The sequence below is a fragment of the Antrostomus carolinensis genome, unplaced genomic scaffold (assembly GCF_000700745.2).
Source record: "Antrostomus carolinensis isolate BGI_N321 unplaced genomic scaffold, ASM70074v2 scaffold36532, whole genome shotgun sequence".
NCBI classification, from domain to species: domain Eukaryota; kingdom Metazoa; phylum Chordata; class Aves; order Caprimulgiformes; family Caprimulgidae; genus Antrostomus; species Antrostomus carolinensis.
The window spans coordinates 14,766-35,946 of NW_010302313.1; the positions used below are offsets into that span (position 1 = coordinate 14,766).

Sequence of the window (21,181 nt, forward strand, 5' to 3'; positions counted from 1 at the left end):
ATGAAGTGGAATTTGGTTTATTAGCAATTGGCTCAAATGTCACTCACGCAAAACATGTTTGGGATTGTTCATTAGTTTTACTTTTCTGTTAACTAGTGCTTGCTAACTGCTGCAGGAGAAACCAGTAGAGGGAGCAAACACTTAAATGAAGAATTAAATTTAATGATCTTTTGGGAACAGTTTAATTTTCTTGTTCTCTTGAAGTTGGACTATTTCAAACAGCTTTGGGAATCTGAGTATCTGGAAATCTTTTCTTACCCACCTGGCCTTAAACACCATAGTTTATTTTTAAAAGTGGAATTGTTTGGGCCAGTGGTCACCTTTCATTGACGTTGACTTCAGTGGGATTTCTGGGTTTAAATGGAGTCAGAAGGGGACTTTGATATCCCTGTTGCACAGATTACAATAGCATAGCAATTTGAAATGTCATTTAAATGACATTTAAATGTGTGACACACATGTAACATTCTCCATTCTTCTTCTTACATGAGACTTCACGTTACAGTGTTGACAGCACAAACTGCAGCCTGATTTCTTAAAAGCTGCCATTACTGTGTTAGCATTATTGATAATATCTCCCTGTGCTTTATCCAAGAATTGCTTGCCTTCCTTGCCTATTTGATTTGGCTTGTAACAGCAACTAAAAAATCCACAACTTTACTTTAACACATCTTCTGTTTTCTGGGCTCAGACCAGTGTGATGGGTCCCAGTTTAATGTGATGCATTACTGGAAATTCACCTTTCTAGCACTGGGCACGCACAGTACTTTGAAGATGGTCCAGGAGTGTCTGGTGAGGCTCCAGTAATGTTCTGTGAGTGTGAAGACAGTAGTAACAGCAGGAGTAGAGTCACTTACTGCTTTTTGCACACCCAGGGTGCTTCCTCTTGCCCTCCGGGGTGTTTTCTGTCTTTCAGGGTAGAGCTTGTGCTGTTAATTATTTCCAAACCAACTCTCATTTTCTAAACCAATCCAAAGCCAGTTGTTCATTAGGAGCCCTAACTCAAACACTGTGATGGTGGCTAAGTTTTAAAATATCTATAAAGAATAATAATAGTTTGTGCAGGAAGCTGTTCATTTTTCTAAAAGCTTTTGTCGAATAAAATGCTTCACCTACTCCACAGATACTGAATTATCGTGACTCTTTTTTCTGCCTCCTGTTCTCTGCTTATTGTCTATATCTGTTCTGTCATTTTATTTTCAGCTGTTCTCCTTCAGAGACATCTGTGTTCTCCTTGGAACAATTTAGAGCAAGCTACTGCATACCTGTGTGTTATATAGATTAGTTTTCTCCTTTAATTGAAGATCAAACTTTTTAAAATATTTGCAGATTTTTAATGCAGTAGAGCTTTGTAACTGAAGTCATTGGCAATTAAATAGTTCAGACCACAGGCTCTGTTCTTCCATAAAAGGTTTTCTGTTGTTTCCTGATATTTTGATCCTGGTATCCTTCAGTTTTTCCATAAAATATATGAATCAATGAAAGATAAAACCAATGAAAATTGTCTCTAAAGCATGGTTCTTTAAATGGCTTTGAAGACTGCTCTTCTGCACAGCTTCTTTAGTGCATGCTGGCTTTTCCTGCTTCTCAGATGTTTTTACATGCCTGGGAAGTAAATGCAAACATTTTGCGATATTCCACTTTCTGATGTTGGAATGCAGAAACGGGAATTTTTCCTGTGGTCCTATTCTACTGGTTATTTTTTAACATGTTTTTCAGTGCTGTGGTAGGTTATGTTGTAGAGAGAACTCTTCACAGGAGAGAGATTATTCAGGTTTGTAAAAAACTAAAGAGAACAAGAGAGGGTTTTTTGTGGAGGAGACAAAATAACAAGTTCACAGAAATTATCTCAGTCCTGTGCTATCTCTATCCTTTGCTCTCCAGCATGCTTCTGAATCCAAGCTATTGATGGTCTGCTCATGGGTTGAATACCATGTATACTTTGTGCACCAGCAAATCAGCACAGGCTCCCATCCAGGGGTTGCTGGGTTTGTTTGGGTTGTGTTTTGATTTGATTAGCTGGGTGGTTTGTCCCTTTCTCTAATCTTAGTAGCTGAGAACTGAAAGCTGAGGAAGAGTGTTTACTGTGAAAATGAACTTTGAAAACATTGAACCTTCAGGCTTTGGAATAGCTCACAGTATTTGTGTCTTTATATTATAATACAGAATTTCAGGTTTAATTTAGGGAAGGAATTCTCAGCTTATTTTGCTATGTGTTACTAATAATGGAGAACTGGTAAGAACTCTCTCCTGGACAAGAGTGCACATGGTTTTTGCAGCTCTAGGAGTATGCATACCACCATTTGGAAATCTCTACTTTAAAGCAATGTTGTCCAGATAATTATGTAATTAGTCAGAAATTTTAGAATATATTAAACTTTTAATTATAACTCTTTTTTTTTTGGTAGTGTTTTGGTTAAGGTTTAATATGCTTGTTTATTTTTGTATTTTTTTATTTTTTATTTAAGATGCTTCTTGCTGGAGCAGTAAGAATTGCAGATAAAATTGAATCTGGTAAAACATCTGTAGTGGTACATTGCAGTGATGGTTGGGATCGAACTGCACAGCTTACTGCGCTGGCTATGCTTATGCTGGACAGCTATTACAGAACTATCAAGGGATTTGAAGTTCTTATAGAGAAAGAATGGACGAGTTTTGGACACCGATTTGCAATGGTAAGCTGAAAGATTTAGTGTGCAGTTTGTCACCTTCAAGGTTTTTATTTTGGATAGCGTGTTTTCTCACAGTTCTTTGCTGGACTTTAGTTATTATCTCTGGTGTCCTTTTAATGGTGTGAGAGTGTCAGATTATATGTAAAGGAGAATTGTGACCTGTTCATTTTTAACAGGAGATCTTTATGTGAGATATAATACAAAGTAAATAAGAATGAATTGGGTTGAACCTGATGGTTAAAAAAATCATATGGCTTTTTTATGATGAAGGGGGATTGTAACACATTGCCTCATCTTTAACAGTCTTATGCATGGAGAAACAAGGAAAACAATTAAGAAGTCTAGAAGGTAAAAATGCTGGAACCATTATTCTAATTTAAGGTTGAAGTGTTTGTTTAACACATGGGCTAGTGGGGAATTAGGATACAAATTCTTATGACATCTTGTGGGCTCTGACTCTAAGGTGGTTTAGGTGAAATGACATGTAGTTATGGCATATTCAATATGGATATTCAACAATCGTTTCAGTACAGTCAGTCTTAGTAAATAGTTACTGATTTGACCCATCAGTAGAAATAAACATCTGTGCAGTGAAAGATGGAGAAACAACTGGCACAACTTTATTGATCAAATGCCTTTCTCACTCTGCTCAACATCAAAGGCATGTCCATAAGTGAGTATTTGGATGTGTTTTTAGTAGCTGAAAAATACAGGTTAGCATTATGGAAGATTTGTCTTGTTCATCCTGGCAACAGATTTAAGAGTTACTGAGTTTTACAGTGTTGAGATGGTGCTGTAAGTACACTAGACTGAAGTGAGAAGTTTGTTTTGACTTCCAGCGAGTAGGACATGGAGATGATGATCATGCTGATGCAGACAGATCTCCTATTTTCCTGCAGTTCATCGACTGTGTTTGGCAAATGACAAAGCAGGTAAGATACTTCAGAGTATGTTTCTACGGGGTCCATCTTGGAAATGTAATTAATATAGGAGAACACATTTCTTTGCAGAACAGTAGCATGTTTTCCTGAAGCTGGTCATGCTGTGGCTGCACCATGCACATATAGGAAGATTTTTACACACTGTGAGGTACAAGGAGCTAGAGTAGAGGTATTGACTTGAAACCAAAATACCAGGAATCCTTTTTGTTTAAAATAGGCTTTCAACAGATTTTCTGATTACATAAATGAGAGTTATTGGTGAGATAAACTATTTGTGTTGCATCTTCACTGATGGAGTATGTGTTCTTATGGATTTATATTGTCTTTAAGAAAGAGCAAAAACCCAGGCTATTGTGACCTGGGGGGAAAAGAGAGTTCTTCTCTGTATGTCTCAAATGTGAAATGTAAGTCTATGTTGGCATTATTATGCATACAGGGCAGCATTTCTAACATACAAGCCTATTCTCAGATAAGTTTTCTTATTTCTGACACTGCTTTTACCTCTGGATCAGGGAAGATCTTTGAAATTAGTGGTATTTAAGATATCAAAATATTAAAGTTCTAAATTAAAAAAAAAAAATTATAGGATGGCTTTAGCCTTCATTTTCCTTATTTGTACCTCCATGAGCATAAACTTAAGATTTTTCTGAGCTTTTATATTGCTGTTCCTTAATGGGGTTACTGAAATAGGTTGTCCACATGAAGGCTTTATTACCAAGTAAATTAGAAGTGCCTGACTCCTTTTTTTTCCCCTTTTTTATTTTTTTTCCTCTCTTTGTTTTCTTCTTGAAGCCTAACAGATCTGTGTTATTATGGTAAAAGCCATTTTACCAAAGCCTGTATCGTATGTGATTTGTTTTGAAGAGAGGAGGGTAACAATCTGGTTCCATATGACACTAGCACTCCCAGGTCTCTTACCTCATTCTTCTTCTGAACATGATTCTTAAAACCTTTCATCACAGTTCCAAAACTTGTATTCAAAACAGTCGTCTTCAGTGCTTTGTGAAAGTTCTCTGCTGTAATACTGAGCCCTTGTCCAGAGTCCCTTGAAGACTTTCTCTTTCTTGTATCTATATTTCAGCATTAATGTTCTGTTTAGTATTACTGGAGAAAATAAATGAAAAATTGTGCCCCTCTCTCAGCGGAAAGCTAATAACAATAGCAAAGAGAAGCAGTTCTAAACACCTGGTAGGAACAAAAGTCCTCTGGGGAGATCCTTAATTGAGAGCAGCCTCTTCTATTTTTGTGATCTCACTTGCTGCCTCCAATTTCTTGCTATAAACAGTTTAGTTCCCTTTAGTTAAAAAAAAAAAAAAGAGAGAGAGAGAGGGACACGGGCAGGGGGGGAATCTGTGAAACATTTTGCCAATGCCACATCTGCTCAAAACCTGGATCCAGAAACTGTTCTAAAATTCATGAGCAGCAGTGGCATTGAAAAATCATTAATGTTACAGCAGGAAAAGAAAAAAGAAAATGTCATTCTTGGAGAGTTCTTGCCCACTTATTTTTATTTTTTAGTTGACTTCAATGTCTAGAGAATAGATGTGAAGATTGTGATTACATTGACATGGACCTCTGAAAACCAGGATTCTATTTTATCCTTGTGTAGATCACTTGCTCGTAAAACAGTGCTAGTTTTGTGCTTTAGAATCCATGGTAAACATATGTGAAATGTTCCAAAGCTCAAATAAGTGTTGATGACTGCGGGAGGGTATAAGGGCTTGGCTTTGGGCATGCGCTCAAAGCAAGCACATATTCTCTTCTGGGTTCTGAGAATTACATTCTTAAAACAGTCGACTTTATACAGTGAGAGAATCTCTAACTTCCCACTAAGATACAAATTTCTGGGTAGCTTCAGACAGTGAAACGTAGTCCTTGACAGCCTTACATTTTCCCTTATTTTTTATGGTCTTCATGACACACAAATACAGTCATAGAGAGCTTGAGAGAAGAACATTGATATCAGGTTTTAGTAAAAAACATATGGTGAAGTGATTTCCCTCCTCTGTTAGTAAATTTTGAATAGGAGATGCCAAATTGGAAAGGCCACATGTGATCTGATGAAATACTGATGCCCTGTTAAAAATGAAACAAAACTGTAAAATCTGCATGTAGCATTGCAGCTCAAGTAGTAGCTTTCTACCTTTCTACCACACAGGAGGAAGGTATGTGTAAAGTTGGTAGAAAGTTACATCCTGTTTGTTACCAGATGTCATCTGTTGCCAGAGATGCATTTTTCACTAGTTTCAGTAGTGTACTCTGGTATATTTAATGTTCAGTTAACCTGATTCAGTCCAATTCCGCAATCATAAGAACTATTCTGCAAAGTGTTTCAGCTTTAAATCTCACTTGTAGTACAGAACAAGCTTGTTGATTAAAAAGCAAGTTTATTTTGCATGTCTCTCAATCAGATGTCACTTGGAATCATCAGACTTCTTAAACAAGAGGATTCTTCTATTAAATACCTCCTTTACAAAAAACCCCAACAACTTCAGCAGCATCAAGTGGGAGATTTTAATGACCCATGTGTTCTCTCACAATTAGTGGATTTGACAAGAAGTAAATTTTCATTTGGGGAATTTTTCCACCTGAATCTTCAAACAGACGCTAATGGGCTTGGAACTACAGAGGAAAGCGTTTTTAGGTCAGTGATTTTTCTGCAGTGGTAATAGAAGCTTTACAGTCTTGATACATCAGCTCCAACAGTACAACTCTTGTATCCAAAGACAGGGTTTCAATAAAGTGCTATCACTTATTAAGGAATTAGTTGGAGTGCAACCACTGATGTATGGAATTTTGAATATGCTTCACTGGATTGGAATAGCAGCTGTGTCGGCATCCATCTGATTAGTATGGACCCGTCACAACACAGAACCCTAATGTGACAAGGCTCATTAAGTGCTTTCAGTTAAAGAGAGTCCCTTTAGGAGAGGCTTTGTCTTCAAAGATATTTCCAAATATCATTTTGATTCTTTGCAAATTATTTTTGCTGTCTGTGTCTGATTGCTGCTTTGGGCTGGATGCAGGAGATTGAGGTCTGAGACCCACTGAATTTTCTGCCGACTTGGTTCAGCCCATCTGCTTATCAATTCTGTCCATATTTTCTAAAAATCATAGCTGTGCTGTTAACATCATATTGTAACTGAGTTTTGAGAGAAGGAAGTGTTGTAAGCAATAGCTTTTGAACATGACTGAAAAAAGATAATTTGTTAATCTTAAGTTCCTATATGTTTTATGAAAACAAATGTCAAGGTGATTGCAAATAAACCAGTGATTTGAGAGAGAAGCCCCAGCATGAGCACGCCGTGCTGCTGAACAGTGCGGAATCCCTAGCAGAGACAGAAGAAAGAAGGCTCTGTTCATTTTGTGAGCCATGATATCGATAGTTTCCTTACTCAGAATTTTCAGTTGAAAGTTGGTATGTTTTAGCTTGAGAAGTCTTGGAAAGAGAATGTTTTTGCAATGTTTGACTTAAATCAATCTTCTTTTAAAAGAAGATTTTTGATTAAAACTTAGAACTTTCTGGGCTTAATACAGGCACACCACTTGTGTGTTATTCAACTCTTTCAACATGAATAAACATTTGCCCTTCATAATTCACAGATGACATTGAAGAGGAATTTCTGGATCAGATAGTTCATCCACAGTCCCAGTTGCTGTGTTATTCCTCCTAGCTATACTTACCTTTTTAAAAAAAAATAAAAAAAAATTAAGGTAGCTCTTCAGTCACCCATGCCAAGGTGTTCAGTATTCTTCTGTGGCGCATAACAGAAACCTGCTGCGTTCTTCGGATCTGAAATATTGACTTGAGATTTCTCCATATAGCAGGAAGTTCTTCCTTAAGAATCTGAAACTTTGCATTTTAGACTTCTGCAGAGATTTATTCCTTTAGTGGGAAAGAAAAAAAAAAATTCATTTGTCCTGAAAATTAGTCTCTTATAACACTTTCTTTTGTGGTAATGAGAGAAATGCTACTTCTTATATTTTATTTAGTCTTCTAACGTTTTGGGTTTTTTCTAATCTTAAATGTTTATCATTCCCTATCTGTGTTTGGGGCCCTTGTCATACCAAATGCAAAGTTATTTTGACACATCAAGCAGTTGCCATATGTAGTCCTATGATAAAGTTTGATTGAAGAAGGACCTTTTCCATCTGAATAGGTAGCAGCCCATGTAGTTTGCATTAATTTCTTCCTTTGCCGTTTTTAGAGCACTACAGATTTAAGATATATCTTAAATACTTTGTGTGCTTTCAAATTTCTGTTTGGTTTTTTTCTAGAATGTATCTGGTAACCTGTACTTGTGAATTAAATACCCAGTGGTGCTCACTGGAATTAGAGTTCTTTCATTTCAGATATACAGGATTTACTTTCCAGTATAAAAGAAGAGAGATTAAAGGCTTATTGTACATAGCTGATGGTAAACTCAAGGGGTAAAATAGAGAAAAATAACTTATATGGGTAGAAAGTGAAAGAAACATTTTAAATAGATGTGAAGCAAATTTTATGTGCAGTAGTCTTTATTATCCAATTCATTGCATGTTAAAAGAGGAAATAAGACTCCTAAATGTCATCTTCTTTTCTTTTTTTAAAAAAATGATTTATTGTCCTGTAAGAATAGAAATAAAGCATGTGTTGAAGACAGTTTGGGGTGGGTTAGAACAGAATACTGTTAGAGCTCCTTAAAATGGATTGCTTTATGTCACCAGTTTCACATTAGCTAATGTTTCTGTTTGTATTCTAGTATACTCACATAATGAATGTAAGGTTTGTCTCTGAGGAATATTTATAAAGAAGTATGTAGGTGAAATGTGTTATTGCAATGGGAATTACTGAAATAGCTGAGTTTTTCTTCAAATAATCTTATCTGAATCTTCTGGTTATTTCTTACATCTGATTTTCTTCCTTTCTACACTGCTTAAAATAAAGTTTAAAGTAATTTTACCAATTTTTTGTTTCAGTTTCCTGCAGCCTTTGAATTCAATGAGTTATTTTTGATCACCATTCTGGATCACCTTTACAGTTGTCTCTTTGGGACTTTCTTATGCAACTGTGAAAAAGAGAGATTAAAAGAGGTAAATAATTAGTGTAATAAACATTCTTAGTTTGCTGATTTTATATGAAAATGCTTAGAATACAAGACCTAAGAATATCTGACCTGTGTTTTTGGATACATTTGTCACATAGTCTTAAAAGACAATGCAGACATGAAATTTAATGTTATGAGAAATGCATGGTGAATGCCCTGCTATTAAATGAGGTTGCACTTATTTTTCTTTAGTTATTATCTATTCAGAGGTTTGAGGGTTTTAGAAAGTCCTGTTTCAGATAGTTCTAGCCAACATATACAATTTTAAATAATCACTCTCAAATTATATAGGCATTTATTTTGCTATTTCCAAAGGAACTCCTATGGATGACTTTGAAGGTCACTTCAGGACATAAAGAGATGGAACTTATCATTGAAGACTACGGAAATTTAAAATATCTAAATGAATGAAGTTAGGACTCAATGAAATACTTTGAGTTTGGAAAATAAACCTTAAAAGTTTGTTCATATTCCAAGTACACTTTTGTGTACTTTTGTCTTTGTTGTTTTTAATACTAAATATTTTTTAAAGCAAGTAACAATTCCTTGCTATATTTGGCTTTGATTTTTTTTTTTTGTTTGTCTTTACTGCTTCTGTAGGGGAAAAGATGCATGTAAACCATAGAATCATAGAATCATAGAATAGATTGGGTTGGAAAAGACCTCCAAGATCATCAAGTCCAACCCCTGATCCAACTCCAATTACTATATCATGGCACTAAGGGCCATGTCCAATCTCTTTTTAAAAACCTCCAGGGATGGTGAATCCACCACCTCTCTGGGCAGGCCGTTCCAGTGCCTGATTACCCTTTCTGTAAAGAATTTCTTCCTAACATCTAACCTAAACCTCCCCTGGCAGAGCTTGAGCCCATGCCCCCTTGTCCTATTGTTGGTTGCCTGGGAGAAGAGGCCAACCCCCACCTGGCTATAACCTCCATTCAGGTAGTTGAAGAGAGTGATGAGGTCACCTCTAAGCCTTCTCTTCTCCAGACTAAACAACCCCAGCTCCCTCAGCCTCTCCTCATAGGACTTGTGCTCAACTCCCTTCACCAGCCTCGTTGCTCTTCTCTGGACCCGCTCCAGCACCTCAATGTCCTTCCTGAACTGAGGGGCCCAGAGCTGAACACAATACTCAAGGTGTGGCCTCACTAACGCAGAGTACAGGGGAAGGATCACTTCCCTGCTCCTGCTGGCCACACTGTTCTTGATGCAGGCCAGGATGCCGCTGGCCTTCTTGGCCACCTGGGCACACTGCTGGCTCATGTTCAGCCTCCTATCTATCAGCACCCACAATACCACAAGATGGAGCTGAATAACGTGTTCTCAGCACATGCAGGGTTTCCAGACAGCTTGCTTTCATAAACGAATAGCCAGATGCAATTCTCAATAAAGAAATGCAATTTAAGACACAGTGGTAGTAGAAACACATGCTTTACAACACCAAAGGAGTGCAAAATTGCAAGATTAATCTGATGTGAGTTCAGATATCCAATCTTTGATCTAACCATGATTATGCTGATTACATTTAGAATAATACAACTTTCAGAAGTGCAGATAAAGATAAAATAGGCATTTTAAACCATAGTATCAATTGATAGGAGCAAATAGTGTGAATGGAAGAAGTGAATAATTTTTTTCACAGAGGCTGTTTTGGATCTTCTAAACTACACGTCTCTTCACTGATTTTCTTGTCAAAGGTTTGTTGTTTTTTTTTTTAAATTGGTCAGTGTGTAACCATAAATTTAAATAGCTGTAAACATTGCTGTAAATTACAAGCAGTACAGCTTTCTTTTGCTCAACTAGACCTTAGTGTTTCTGAAAATAATATGCCTGAATCTCCTTTCTCAGTTAGCCTTGGACTGGATTAAGTGTTCAAATGTTTTGCTGAAGTTTTAAGGCTGTTTAATGATCAGCTACTGGAAGTTTTCTCAGAGTGCTTGCACAGGCAAAGTTACTGATACATAGATGTTAACCTCATATTTTAAGGTTTTGCAATCCCTGTGATTATTATTTTTTTTTTCAATCAGGAGGTAAGCACAAAGACTGTATCGCTGTGGTCCTATATAAACAGCCAGTTAGATGAGTTCACAAATCCTTTCTACGTAAACTATGAAAATCATGTCCTATATCCTGTTGCCAGTTTGAACCATTTGGAACTATGGGTGAACTACTACGTCAGATGGAACCCAAGGATGCGGCCTCAGGTATGAGCTTTCATGTGATTTTTATGTTTTAATGAAGAGCACAGAGATTTAGAAAAATTATTATTTTTCATAGTTTTGGATGCAGTATTTAATTTCAAAAGTGCTCATCTGTTGCACCTATTTCACCTGACGGGGAAAAAAGGGAATTTTCTTTAAGAAGATGTCAGATGTGTTCAAACTTGGTAAAATGATGTTTTCATTAAAGACACCAGTCGAATAGGGAGTTACGGTATCACTTTATTGGCTTGTGAAAGGTGACAGATTAACAGTCTTTGCTGTCAGAAGATTACTTTTATAACACTTTTATAATACTTCGTAGCACTTTTAATACTTTTATTGCCTTAACTTTCTTGTAGAGTTTAGCGTACCTTTGGTTTTAATCATGTTTTGCCCTTTACCAACAACGATATAAAATACAGCAGCATTTTCTGAAAGACCTGGACTACGTACCGACTCGTTTTGTAGGCTCTCTGAACTTAGCATCACATAGATGCTTGTTTTCAATTGACCTTTATGGTTTCAAGCTGGCATGCTAAAGATTAAACACTCCTATACATGCTCCTTGATTCATCCAGCATTTGTTCTTTTAAGTAATGTCTGCTATTTAGATAAATCTCATCAGACAAATACTCTGTATGCTCTCATGCTTAGAAGTCTGAAGAAAGAACATTCAGTTTGTGTCACAACCATAATATATATCTGAGGGTGATACACCATCTCTTTATTAAGGTAACATTCCAAGGTACCCCCAAGCATATTATGATAAATTACCCATATTAACTGACTGCTCGAAAGCTGCTTTCATCTTCTAGCCGTTAGAATGAGATGTGAGTTTAAATTTATTAGACACCCACAAGTCAGAGGCAGTTGTACAAGATGGTGTTCCAAGGTAAGTTTCAAGGACAGCGCACTGGTAGAAGTCCAGGCATCTGAGAAATACCTTTTGAGGTCTTGGAAAAGTCTGCTTGCTTTCTCACTGAGATGTTTCCTCTGAGCTGCTTGGCTTCCAAACTTGTTCTATTTCAGTTGTAGTCCTAGGACTGTTAGGTACCTGTTAGGTGTTAGCATGTGTTAAAACTTGAAAGATCTTGTATTTTTATCTTTATGGTTTATTGAGATGTACAGGCCCTGAAAGCACTTTGTAAACACACATGAAATCCAGTCCCAGTCCAAAAGAGATGAGGGTGGGAAGAGTTGACATAATAAGAAAATATCAGAACTGTCATATACTTACTGCTCACTGCCTCTTTGTTTGAGACAAAGAGGCAGTGTCTTATCAGACCTCTAACAGTATGGTAGGGTCTGATTGTATTTGTCATTGCAGTAGGACATATAGAATTCAGAGTTATTGTTATGTTCTGTAAAGAAAAGGTTGCTTATAATGATATAACTTCAGTTCTATCTAAGTTTTGTGGAAGGATGAATTGGTTGTTTTGATGGTGTTTATTTGCATCAAGAGCCTCATTTAAGGATTACAGCTGTATTGCAATAGATGCTGTGCCATTAGGTGACACACAGTCTCCTTCCATAGGGTTCAAAGCTCAAGTGTCTGAGAAGTGAACACCATGGAAAATTCTAGGTTAAATGTAGACAGCTCTTGTAGATTCACTTTTTGCTAAACTGTGCTTCAACAAGGTCATTCTAATTCTTAAGTGAAATAAAATGTTCCTTGGTTTCAGTTTGGAGGTGTTACATCATTATTGACTTCTTGTCCCAAGAAAATGAGATAGATTTTAGTCCTATCCTATTTGAGTTCATTGACTGAGAAGAGGTTTTTTTCAGATTTGCCCTTTCCTTGGGCTGGAGGAATGCGTATTTATATGTGACATGTGGAAGATAAGTTCTTTCATTCTTTCATGCAGAGGTGTGTGCTCTGTGGGTACCTGCTATCAGACCTACAGATGACCCTACTAATCTGGAATAGATTAGATTGTATGATGCTTTCAATTTTTTTCAGTTGATAACATGTATTTATCTTTCCTCTCCTATGTAGTCCTCTTTCAGACCTCTTCTTTATACTGGTTTGAGGAGTTCTGTCTGCCAGATGTCAGTTAGTTATGTGCTGGGGCAACTCTGGAAGGTTGGGAGAACACAACAGGTCATTTTCCTGAACATGACTTCTGCAGGGGCGGTATTTTTGAACTAATATACACTTATCATTCATATATGCAGAGCATGAGTAAAAGTTCTGGTTATTTCAATTCAAGCTGCGCCTTCCTGTGTGAGAGGAAAGGAAAAGAATGTATTTTAGTCACAAAATTTACATAGTCCATTAAGATATGTTTAGTTGCCTTTATGCCTTCTGGAAAATGACATTTTAACCCTTGGAGTACAGGGCTTAAACTTGTTCTGGTGGGGTTTGTTTGTTTGTTTTAATTTTTCTATGCCTGCTAATCTTTCTTCAAGCTCTGTTCTGGAAATCTGTCCACTGCGGTAAAGATAATATCATAGGAATCCCTGTAAGTTTTTCAAATTCATTATTTTCTTTGTGTGTGTAGATTTTGAAGATATTTTGAAGAGCAAGCACTCAAAGCATTGCTGTAATCTATCAAATGTCTCAATCTAAATGGGCTGTAGGTTTTAACTAACAATGGCATCAGCTTGTAGCATGTAGAGTTCCCTGAGTGTGGAAATCTATGCAGTTGTTCACAAAAATCTCTGTTCCAGCTCCCACATGGTAGGATTCATGGTTTGTATTTGATAGTCATTGCTTTTCCAGAAGGCCAGGGGCTTCTGCTTGGTTTCCAGGAGCATACCTCTACAATAAGTGTGGAAGTATTGATTATTATTGAAAACTGCTGTTTTATCATTTAAGACTGCCTTTTTCTATGAGTATACTGTTAACTAGGTTTGAAAAGCAAGTCTGTCAGAGTTCCAGCTCTTCATGAAAAGGAACAAAAAGCTCAAGTGAAAGATATTGTTGTCTTTCCAATGCACAGAGTAGGTTTTTGAAAACCAGCAGTCTTAAGTCAAGCAGTGAATTTAAAGTAACCATTTTTCTCTGCAGCCTTTCTTCCCTATTACTAAAATAGATAAAGTATACTTGCTGAACAAGACAAAATGCATTCACTGTTGAACAATTTTCATGTGAATGACTGTCCTTGAGCTAGTACAGTAATACACAGTAGATATCCTTCAAATTAAGACTTGGCAGTTCAATAAGTGTGTACCTATTATAATTTCTTTTATACCTATCCTTGTGTTGACAAATTTTGCTCTCCAAAAGCACTCCAGTGTCCTGAAGGATTACTTGGGAAAGAAAACCTGAAAATCAGTACTGAAAGTGAACTATAGTAATTCTGAGAAGAGGAAGGTGTGAATTTTTTAGGAAATGAAGCTGTCTTACGTCTAGATGTTTTTTTTATATGTGTTGTAGTATTTATATTGTATAACATAATTGTAGTTTCTGTGTGGGTGTAAAATCCAAAACTTTTCTCAAGTCCTCACTCAACAGGAATAATTTATTACAACTGTGAAGTGGCGTGTTCTGAGCATTACACTACATCAGGTCCTGCTTTTGAGGTACATGTGGATAATTCAGTTCAAAAAATAGTTTCATGTCAGTGGTATTTTAAGCAATAAACAATGTTCCTTTAGCAGTGTTCTAAGTATTTTTCAGCTCATTATAGGCAGTAGGTACCGTAACTTTAAAGTGTCAGTATCTGCTTTTGAATTAAATAGGCAGCAAAGGTAGTTAATCAGGAAAATAAAACCCCACTCATTTTAACTGGTTAAAATTGTAATATTTGCAGGAACCTACAATTGTTTCTTTCTGAGTGAAGAACATTACTTGGCTCTCTCAATTTTGCAGCATTTTGCTTTTTTTTTTCCTGGTTGAGGGCGGGGTTTCAAATATTGCAAGTACAACTAACAGTGGGGGAATCATACCAAGTCTTACAGGGGAAAGAGGCTGCTCATACCTGAGAGAAGAAACTCTCTGGAGAGATGGAGCAACTGGCAATATCGTGGTTAAGGAAAGGAAGGGAGAAAAAACAAGTAGCAGGGGAGAAGTGCAAGAGAAGGTAGATATAGGTGAATAGGTTGTATGAGGAGAGGGATCAGGTCCCAAGTTTACTCATGGCTTGGTGCAGAAAAGTTGGACTGGAAACTTAAAAGAAAGTTGAAATGGAAAAAAAATGTGAATTGTTAAAAGACTAGAGAAACATAAGAACTCCACTAAATAAAATCTTCCTGATTAGTTGATTATTTATTTATTTATTTACAAAAAACTAGTTCCCTAAGATAACTCAATGAGAGAGGAATATTGGAATAAAAATAGGGATTTGAATGGGAAGGGACTAGAAAACTTGGTGAGAGTTTAAAAATAAACAAAAAGATGCTAGAATTGTGGATAATTGTGATCAGTCTATAAAGCTTATATTTAGTGCTAAGGGTATCGCTCAGGACGGGTAAAAGGATTAGGGACACAGAGTTTGGGCAAGTAGCTGGAAAAAGTTGGTTATGAGTTAGGGAGGGGAACAACATGCAATCTCAGTCATATTTTTCTTAGTTCCTGAGTCAATATTACAGCAGCCATTAAAAAAAACCAACCCAAAACAAAAACAAACAAAAAAACCAAACCCCAAACCAACACTGAAAAGTCTTCTTGAAGTGTTAGAGGTAAATTCTTCTCCAGCTTTTACAGGGCCAGTTTTTGGTTAATGCCTGGGGCGAGATCAGACTTCCCAAGGATCCGGGCCCTTATCCCTACTACTAAATGCTGCTGGCGAACTCTTTACTCTTCTCCCTGCTTGGGTTGTATTGCTAGCTATATTCATGGTTTAGATTGTTCAACTTCTAATATGGTTTTAGTAAATTTTCTGTGATTAGAGAAATCTAATTTTATTTCTTATAAATAGTCAAATGACATAATTTTTTAATGAAGTTAACACACCAAAATCTGTTAAGATGTAGTGCATTAACTTTTATGTTTCTACTTTATTTTTTACTGGAATATTTTGTTAAATCACAGAAATGAATTTTATTGGTTTTCAGCACATTGAGGTAATCGTTTGAATAACATGTGAAAAACATCCTGGAGACCTAGTGAGCCAATTTCCCAGCCGTAGCCCAACACACCCGCAGAGGCACTTCCAGATTAGGTTTTGTCTGTGTAGGCTCCTCTCGTGCAGCAGAAGCAGCTCTTTGCTTTCCCTGGAGCGTGGGCAGCAGTGATGGGGACCTGGCTGTAGTGGCTGGGTGTTGCCTAGCAGCCTTGCTGCAGCGACAGGCTGGGAAGCTGGCATTGTAAAGGAAAGGATGCACACTCTTCGGAAAATCTGGTATCGATACAGTAAAGTGGCAAAAAATAACTTGAATGTAACTGGATGATGGGTCCAGAGTCATCATTTGAGCTTCCACTCCTGATTTGAGAAGCGGGATGAGAGAGTAGAAAACAGTACATCTGCGGTCAGACTCCCCACAAATTCACCTCAGTCAAATCAATTATATGGTTTCTTAACAAGGCTGTGATAAAAGCTTGCCCTGGAGACACTTCTTGTGTGTGCTGTGCAAGTGTGCACTTCAAGGGTTAAGGTGGTAACAAGATCTTTTAATAAACGATCTTCTCCAAACTTCTTGTTCCTTACAAAATCTGTCACTCTTCCACTTCCTTTTATTCTAAACAGCAGCAAAGTGAAGGAGAACCTCATTCACAGCAAGCCATTACAGGTGTTATTGTGAAGGTTGTTGGACCCATTTCCTTCTGAAGAAGGCTTTGTTTGAGAGAGGAATTGCACGCTGAAGAATAATGGTGTGAAGTGACAAAAATGGAGATAGTTATCCGTAAGAAATTGCACAGGATGGTATGAGGAAGCACTGGCAGCAACAGGTCTGCCTGGGAGTAAGTCTTTAGGAAATGTGGAAATGAACTGAACTTGTTTTTTATTATTATTTTAATGGTTTTTGTGACAGAATTCATTTAATCAGAAGATACTTTGTCCTCTTACTTTTCCTCCTCCCTCCAAGATGGAAGGAAGCTTCCAGAAGCCACATAATTCTGGTTCTATTTAGTTCTTGTAATGGTTTAATGAAAACAAACAAACAAACCAAAAAAACCCCACACATGACTTGAGGTCGAGGCTTTAGTTGGGGCATTTTTCCCCTTTTTCCCTCTAGCACCAATGTCTATCTTTTTGTTCTTTCACATTTGAATTTGCTGCTTTTTTCAATAAAAAGGGAAATTACGGTAGCAGAATTGAAGAAATCTGGCAGAAAAACGCATATCCTCAAGCCAGGCTGCTTTTCAGGTCTTTTTATAAGAACTTCTAGAATATTTTTTTTTCTATCTTTCAGCTGTCTATACCACCTTTTTCTTACCCAATGAGTATGTAATTCTAACGTCACTAACATTGTCAGTTATTGTCAGCTGCTTGAAAATACTGTGAAAGTGCTGAAGATTTATCTAGACTGAATTTGGTATGTTAGTTTGTGAAATTAAAATATGTATTGGAAGTTTAGTGTGTGAAATCTGTCTTTGGAATTGTGTTGTTTTCCGTTGATGTGCATCTACCTGATGCTGTGTTACAGGGCAAGCAACAAGAAGCTTTTCCTGGAAAAGACTTGACATTAGAAAACCATTTGTGTTTTTACTGCCATATGAAATGGCGTGATGATATTTATGTAGAACTGTCTTGCAGTGTTCACATCTAACATGCACTTATTAAAAGATGGCCAGCATTTTAAAAGTGACCCTTTTGGGGTTTTTTTTCTCCATTATAAGACCCTGCTCTGCCTTGCTTACAGCTTTGCTGGACTTTAATGATTTGTATTGAGTCGCCAAGTAAGTGTGTCTGGCTGAATTGTTTTGTAAAACTTCATCCAAGAGTGCTTGGTTGCTCATGAGAATGTGACTAAGAAAAATGTTTTCCCATATGAAAATACTGGTATTGTAGACTTCTTTTGTTGGGGTGAGGGGCTATTTTTCTGTAAATGTTCCATCTCTAGGGTAAAGACAAGACTTTAGTAAGAGAGATTATGTTTCAGATATATGCCTGGTTATATTCTGGAAGAAATTCATCCAATTTTGAGGTCTGAGGCTGGAACAATCTCAGTGAATTCTCAAGGACTGAGAATAAATGAGAGTAAAAGGACTGAGAGGTGGATTTGATACAGTCTGTGAGAGACTTGTGATGAACTGGGAATAGGAACTAGGAGTGAATAATGCTCTAAGTGTTGGAGGTCTTTGCTTTCTTTTCAACCCATGGAATTAATTCTGGAAAAGTAAGCTGGAGCAGGGCACGTATGCAGGCAAATTAAAAACTGTCCCGTGGGTGAGGGAGCAGGATGCTGCTCTGGAGAAATGAAGCTTCTCCCTGCCTTTGCCAGAGGATTCCCCTGTTGTAAGGGAGATCAGCTAGAGCAGAGTGGTCACCGTGTGTGCTCCTTATTTACTGGGTGTCCTGCTTGATACCCATGAGGCTGAACTGCAGAATTCCTAAGTTATCTGTTAAACCAATTTGAGATCAAGCTATCCAAAATGAGGAGATGCTTGCTGCAGATTCTTGTCTGTAAAAGTGGAGGGTTAGAATTCCCATACCTCATTAGGGTGCCACAGAAATAAATTTATTTCTTGACATGAGGTGAAAGTACAGAAAAAGAAACCTAAGAATTTTAAGTTCAGAAGAATAAGTAAAGGATGGGGTCAGACATTGCAAAGAAAACTAAATGTTGAATAACTCCTCACTAACTGAATAGCATCAAACTGTGCGCTGAATGAATGAGGAATACAAGGGGAAAAACCAATATTTTAATGTTTATTTAGCCAATGATTTTGTATAGAGGTACAGGAAGGCTGAACTGAGTTTGGAGAAGTAATCTTCATTCTGACACCTCCTAATTTTTTGGGAGCATAATTTTGTAACCTTAATGTAGAAGAGTTTTTTTGTGTGACTTGAGTATACACAGACTCTTTCAATGTCATTATTGTTATTTAGCTAATTTATTTAAAGACGGTTCTGTTCTTTGAGATGGACACAAGGGGAGAACAACATTTGCATCAAAGTTTGAACTTGTGTCTTGTTGAATTAGGTTCTAGGGGAATGCAGAACAAGGACCAAGATGTGCAGCCACACTTATCCTCCTTGAAGCACTTTACACAGCGTGCCAAGTTCTGCAGCAGCTTTTATGTAGTGTATCCTGAAAGGATTTGTAGTGAGTTTCTCGAAAGCCAGTTGTATGGAACTGCTTTTTATGAGTGTTTGAGCAGTGTGCAGTGGAACACACCGGCTAATGCCCGTGTGAAAGGTGTCTAAGAGAAACTGGCCTGTTATGCTGAATCATGATTAAGCTGTGCAGAAATCAGGTGTACAAATCTCCCATGACCCAGGGCTTGTGTGACTAATGATACCAATGGTGAATCACTCTGTTACAGACCTAAGTGTTTCAGGAAAATGTCTTCATAAAGAAGAAATCCAGTGGGAGTGGATGAGGAAGGGACCTTTTACTAGAGGAAAAAAAAATATGGGGGAGTGCTAATTCCACAAAGTCTTGGTCTTCACTGAAATGTGAATTTTCCATAGTGCATCTTACAGCATCTTGGAGAAGCTTCATCGCCAGGCCCAGTTTTGCCATGTTTTCAGGTGTATACATTTTCTGTAGACTGCCTCAGAAAAATGAGGTTGGCTTTCTGGAAGGTATGCTTTATGTTTGATTAGTGAAGAAGGCTGTTGCCTGTAGACTTGTGGCCTCACTGGCTAAAGAGTTTGTGTAGTGGATGCAAGAGAAGATTGCAAAAAGAGAAGGAACTGGTTGTGTAGCGAAGGCGGGTCTCCAGGGTCATTGGGAGCTTGCTGGTGTGCAGCAATTGTTCTGCTGAAGACTCAAAAAGTTACACTTTTAAAATTGCTGAAGATGACATGCTGGATGAATTGATGACTCCCAGGGTACTGGGAACAGCATTTTGTGAATACACTGAAGTTTCTGTTCATGGGCTAAGCCACAAACAAGAAAAAAGTACATGGCAAAAAAAAAAAAGTTGACCTCAAACATTATTTGATACTGTTTTATTCTTTTAAGTTAGAACTGAAGTTAGAAAAAAGTATATGGCCAAAAAAAAGTTGACCTAAACCAGACTGTTTGATACTACTTTATTCTTTTAAGTTAGAACTAAAGTTAGAAATGAAATGGTATTTTCCTGTTTCAGAAACAAGGGTGTTAGATTTTGAAAATGTCAAAATCAAATGCATGGATTTCTTATGTACTTCCTTTAAAAAGCCAGAAATCACAGAAACTTAAATTGTGACTCAGTTGTGTGTTGATGGTGAGAAGGGAAACCCATTCTGGTTTTTTATCTTCTGCACACAGCACCCTGTGAAAATGTCATGCTCAGGTTTGCATCCCAGCCCCATAATCACTTTTAAGCAGTAAGAAGTGATCATGGGTGAATGCAGCTCCCTGGAGCCTGGCATTCCAGAAGCCCGGGGTATAAATTACTTACAACCTCTAGCAATCCATAGGTCTCCCGTTGCTGCATTTCCCCATGACTGTCTCACCAGCCCAATTAAATTCTTTTCCCATCTTGCTTTTTCCAAAAGCTGTAAACAATTAGAGTCTATACAGAATAAAATAAATTAAAAGCAATTTGCAGTCAAACTTCCTTGGCCTTTCTGTGGCATTTGGAAGAAGGGGAGGTCTCTCTCTGCTTGTCTGAGATAACAGATCCAGTTGCAAAAAAGCGTGGCTTGCATCTGGCTTTGGCCATGATATGTTGAATGTTGCAGAGGAGCATGAAGAGTGCCTAGAACTCTGATGCAGAGTGGTGGGTCACTGGTGTCTTTTGGTCACTGTCAGAAGCAGAGGCAGAAACCTGTACAACCCATTTCTGTGAGAGGTTTATCAGAGTGTGATCTGGGAGGTCCACAACAAGCACAATTCACTTGGCTGCAGCACTTTTCTCACTGACAAGCTGGAAGGGGTCAGGCTCTTGGAACGATGCCTGGTGAGAAGAGTAACAAGATGCTCCGTTTGGAGCCAGCTTTGTGAACTCTGCTCTTTTTACATAGTCTGTTCTGTCCCAACAGGCAGGGGAAATAGTTCCTGGGAAAGGCGTTTTAAGTTCAAATGACAGTTGTATTGATAAGGGACAGGGGTACATTTATTGGAATATGTTTGGTATCCTGTCAAGACCATTTGCAAGCAGCCTTTTGAATGGGTTTCCTGCCAACTGTGTTGTGAAAGGGACAGTTTGCTGGAATGTTTAATGTCAAATGACTAAAGAAACACTTTCCCTAAATATTGATATACTGAAATTCATAGGTGTTGGATTCCTCGTGTTACTG

The 21,181-nt window shown here is 37.5% G+C and overlaps 1 protein-coding gene across 5 annotated transcripts in view; it reads left to right on the forward strand.

Moving 5' to 3' along the window:
• The window catches only part of MTMR1 (myotubularin related protein 1), a 34,342-nt gene that overhangs the window by 12,201 nt on the left and 960 nt on the right, over positions 1–21,181 (forward strand). For all 5 annotated transcript variants that reach the window (XM_029083966.1, XM_029083967.1, XM_029083968.1 and 2 more), the window contains 4 exons: positions 2,469–2,675; positions 3,512–3,604; positions 8,573–8,686; positions 10,728–10,904. In XM_029083966.1, coding sequence (XP_028939799.1) covers positions 2,469–2,675; positions 3,512–3,604; positions 8,573–8,686; positions 10,728–10,904 — 591 coding nt within the window. The remainder of the gene's footprint in view (positions 1–2,468; positions 2,676–3,511; positions 3,605–8,572; positions 8,687–10,727; positions 10,905–21,181) is intronic.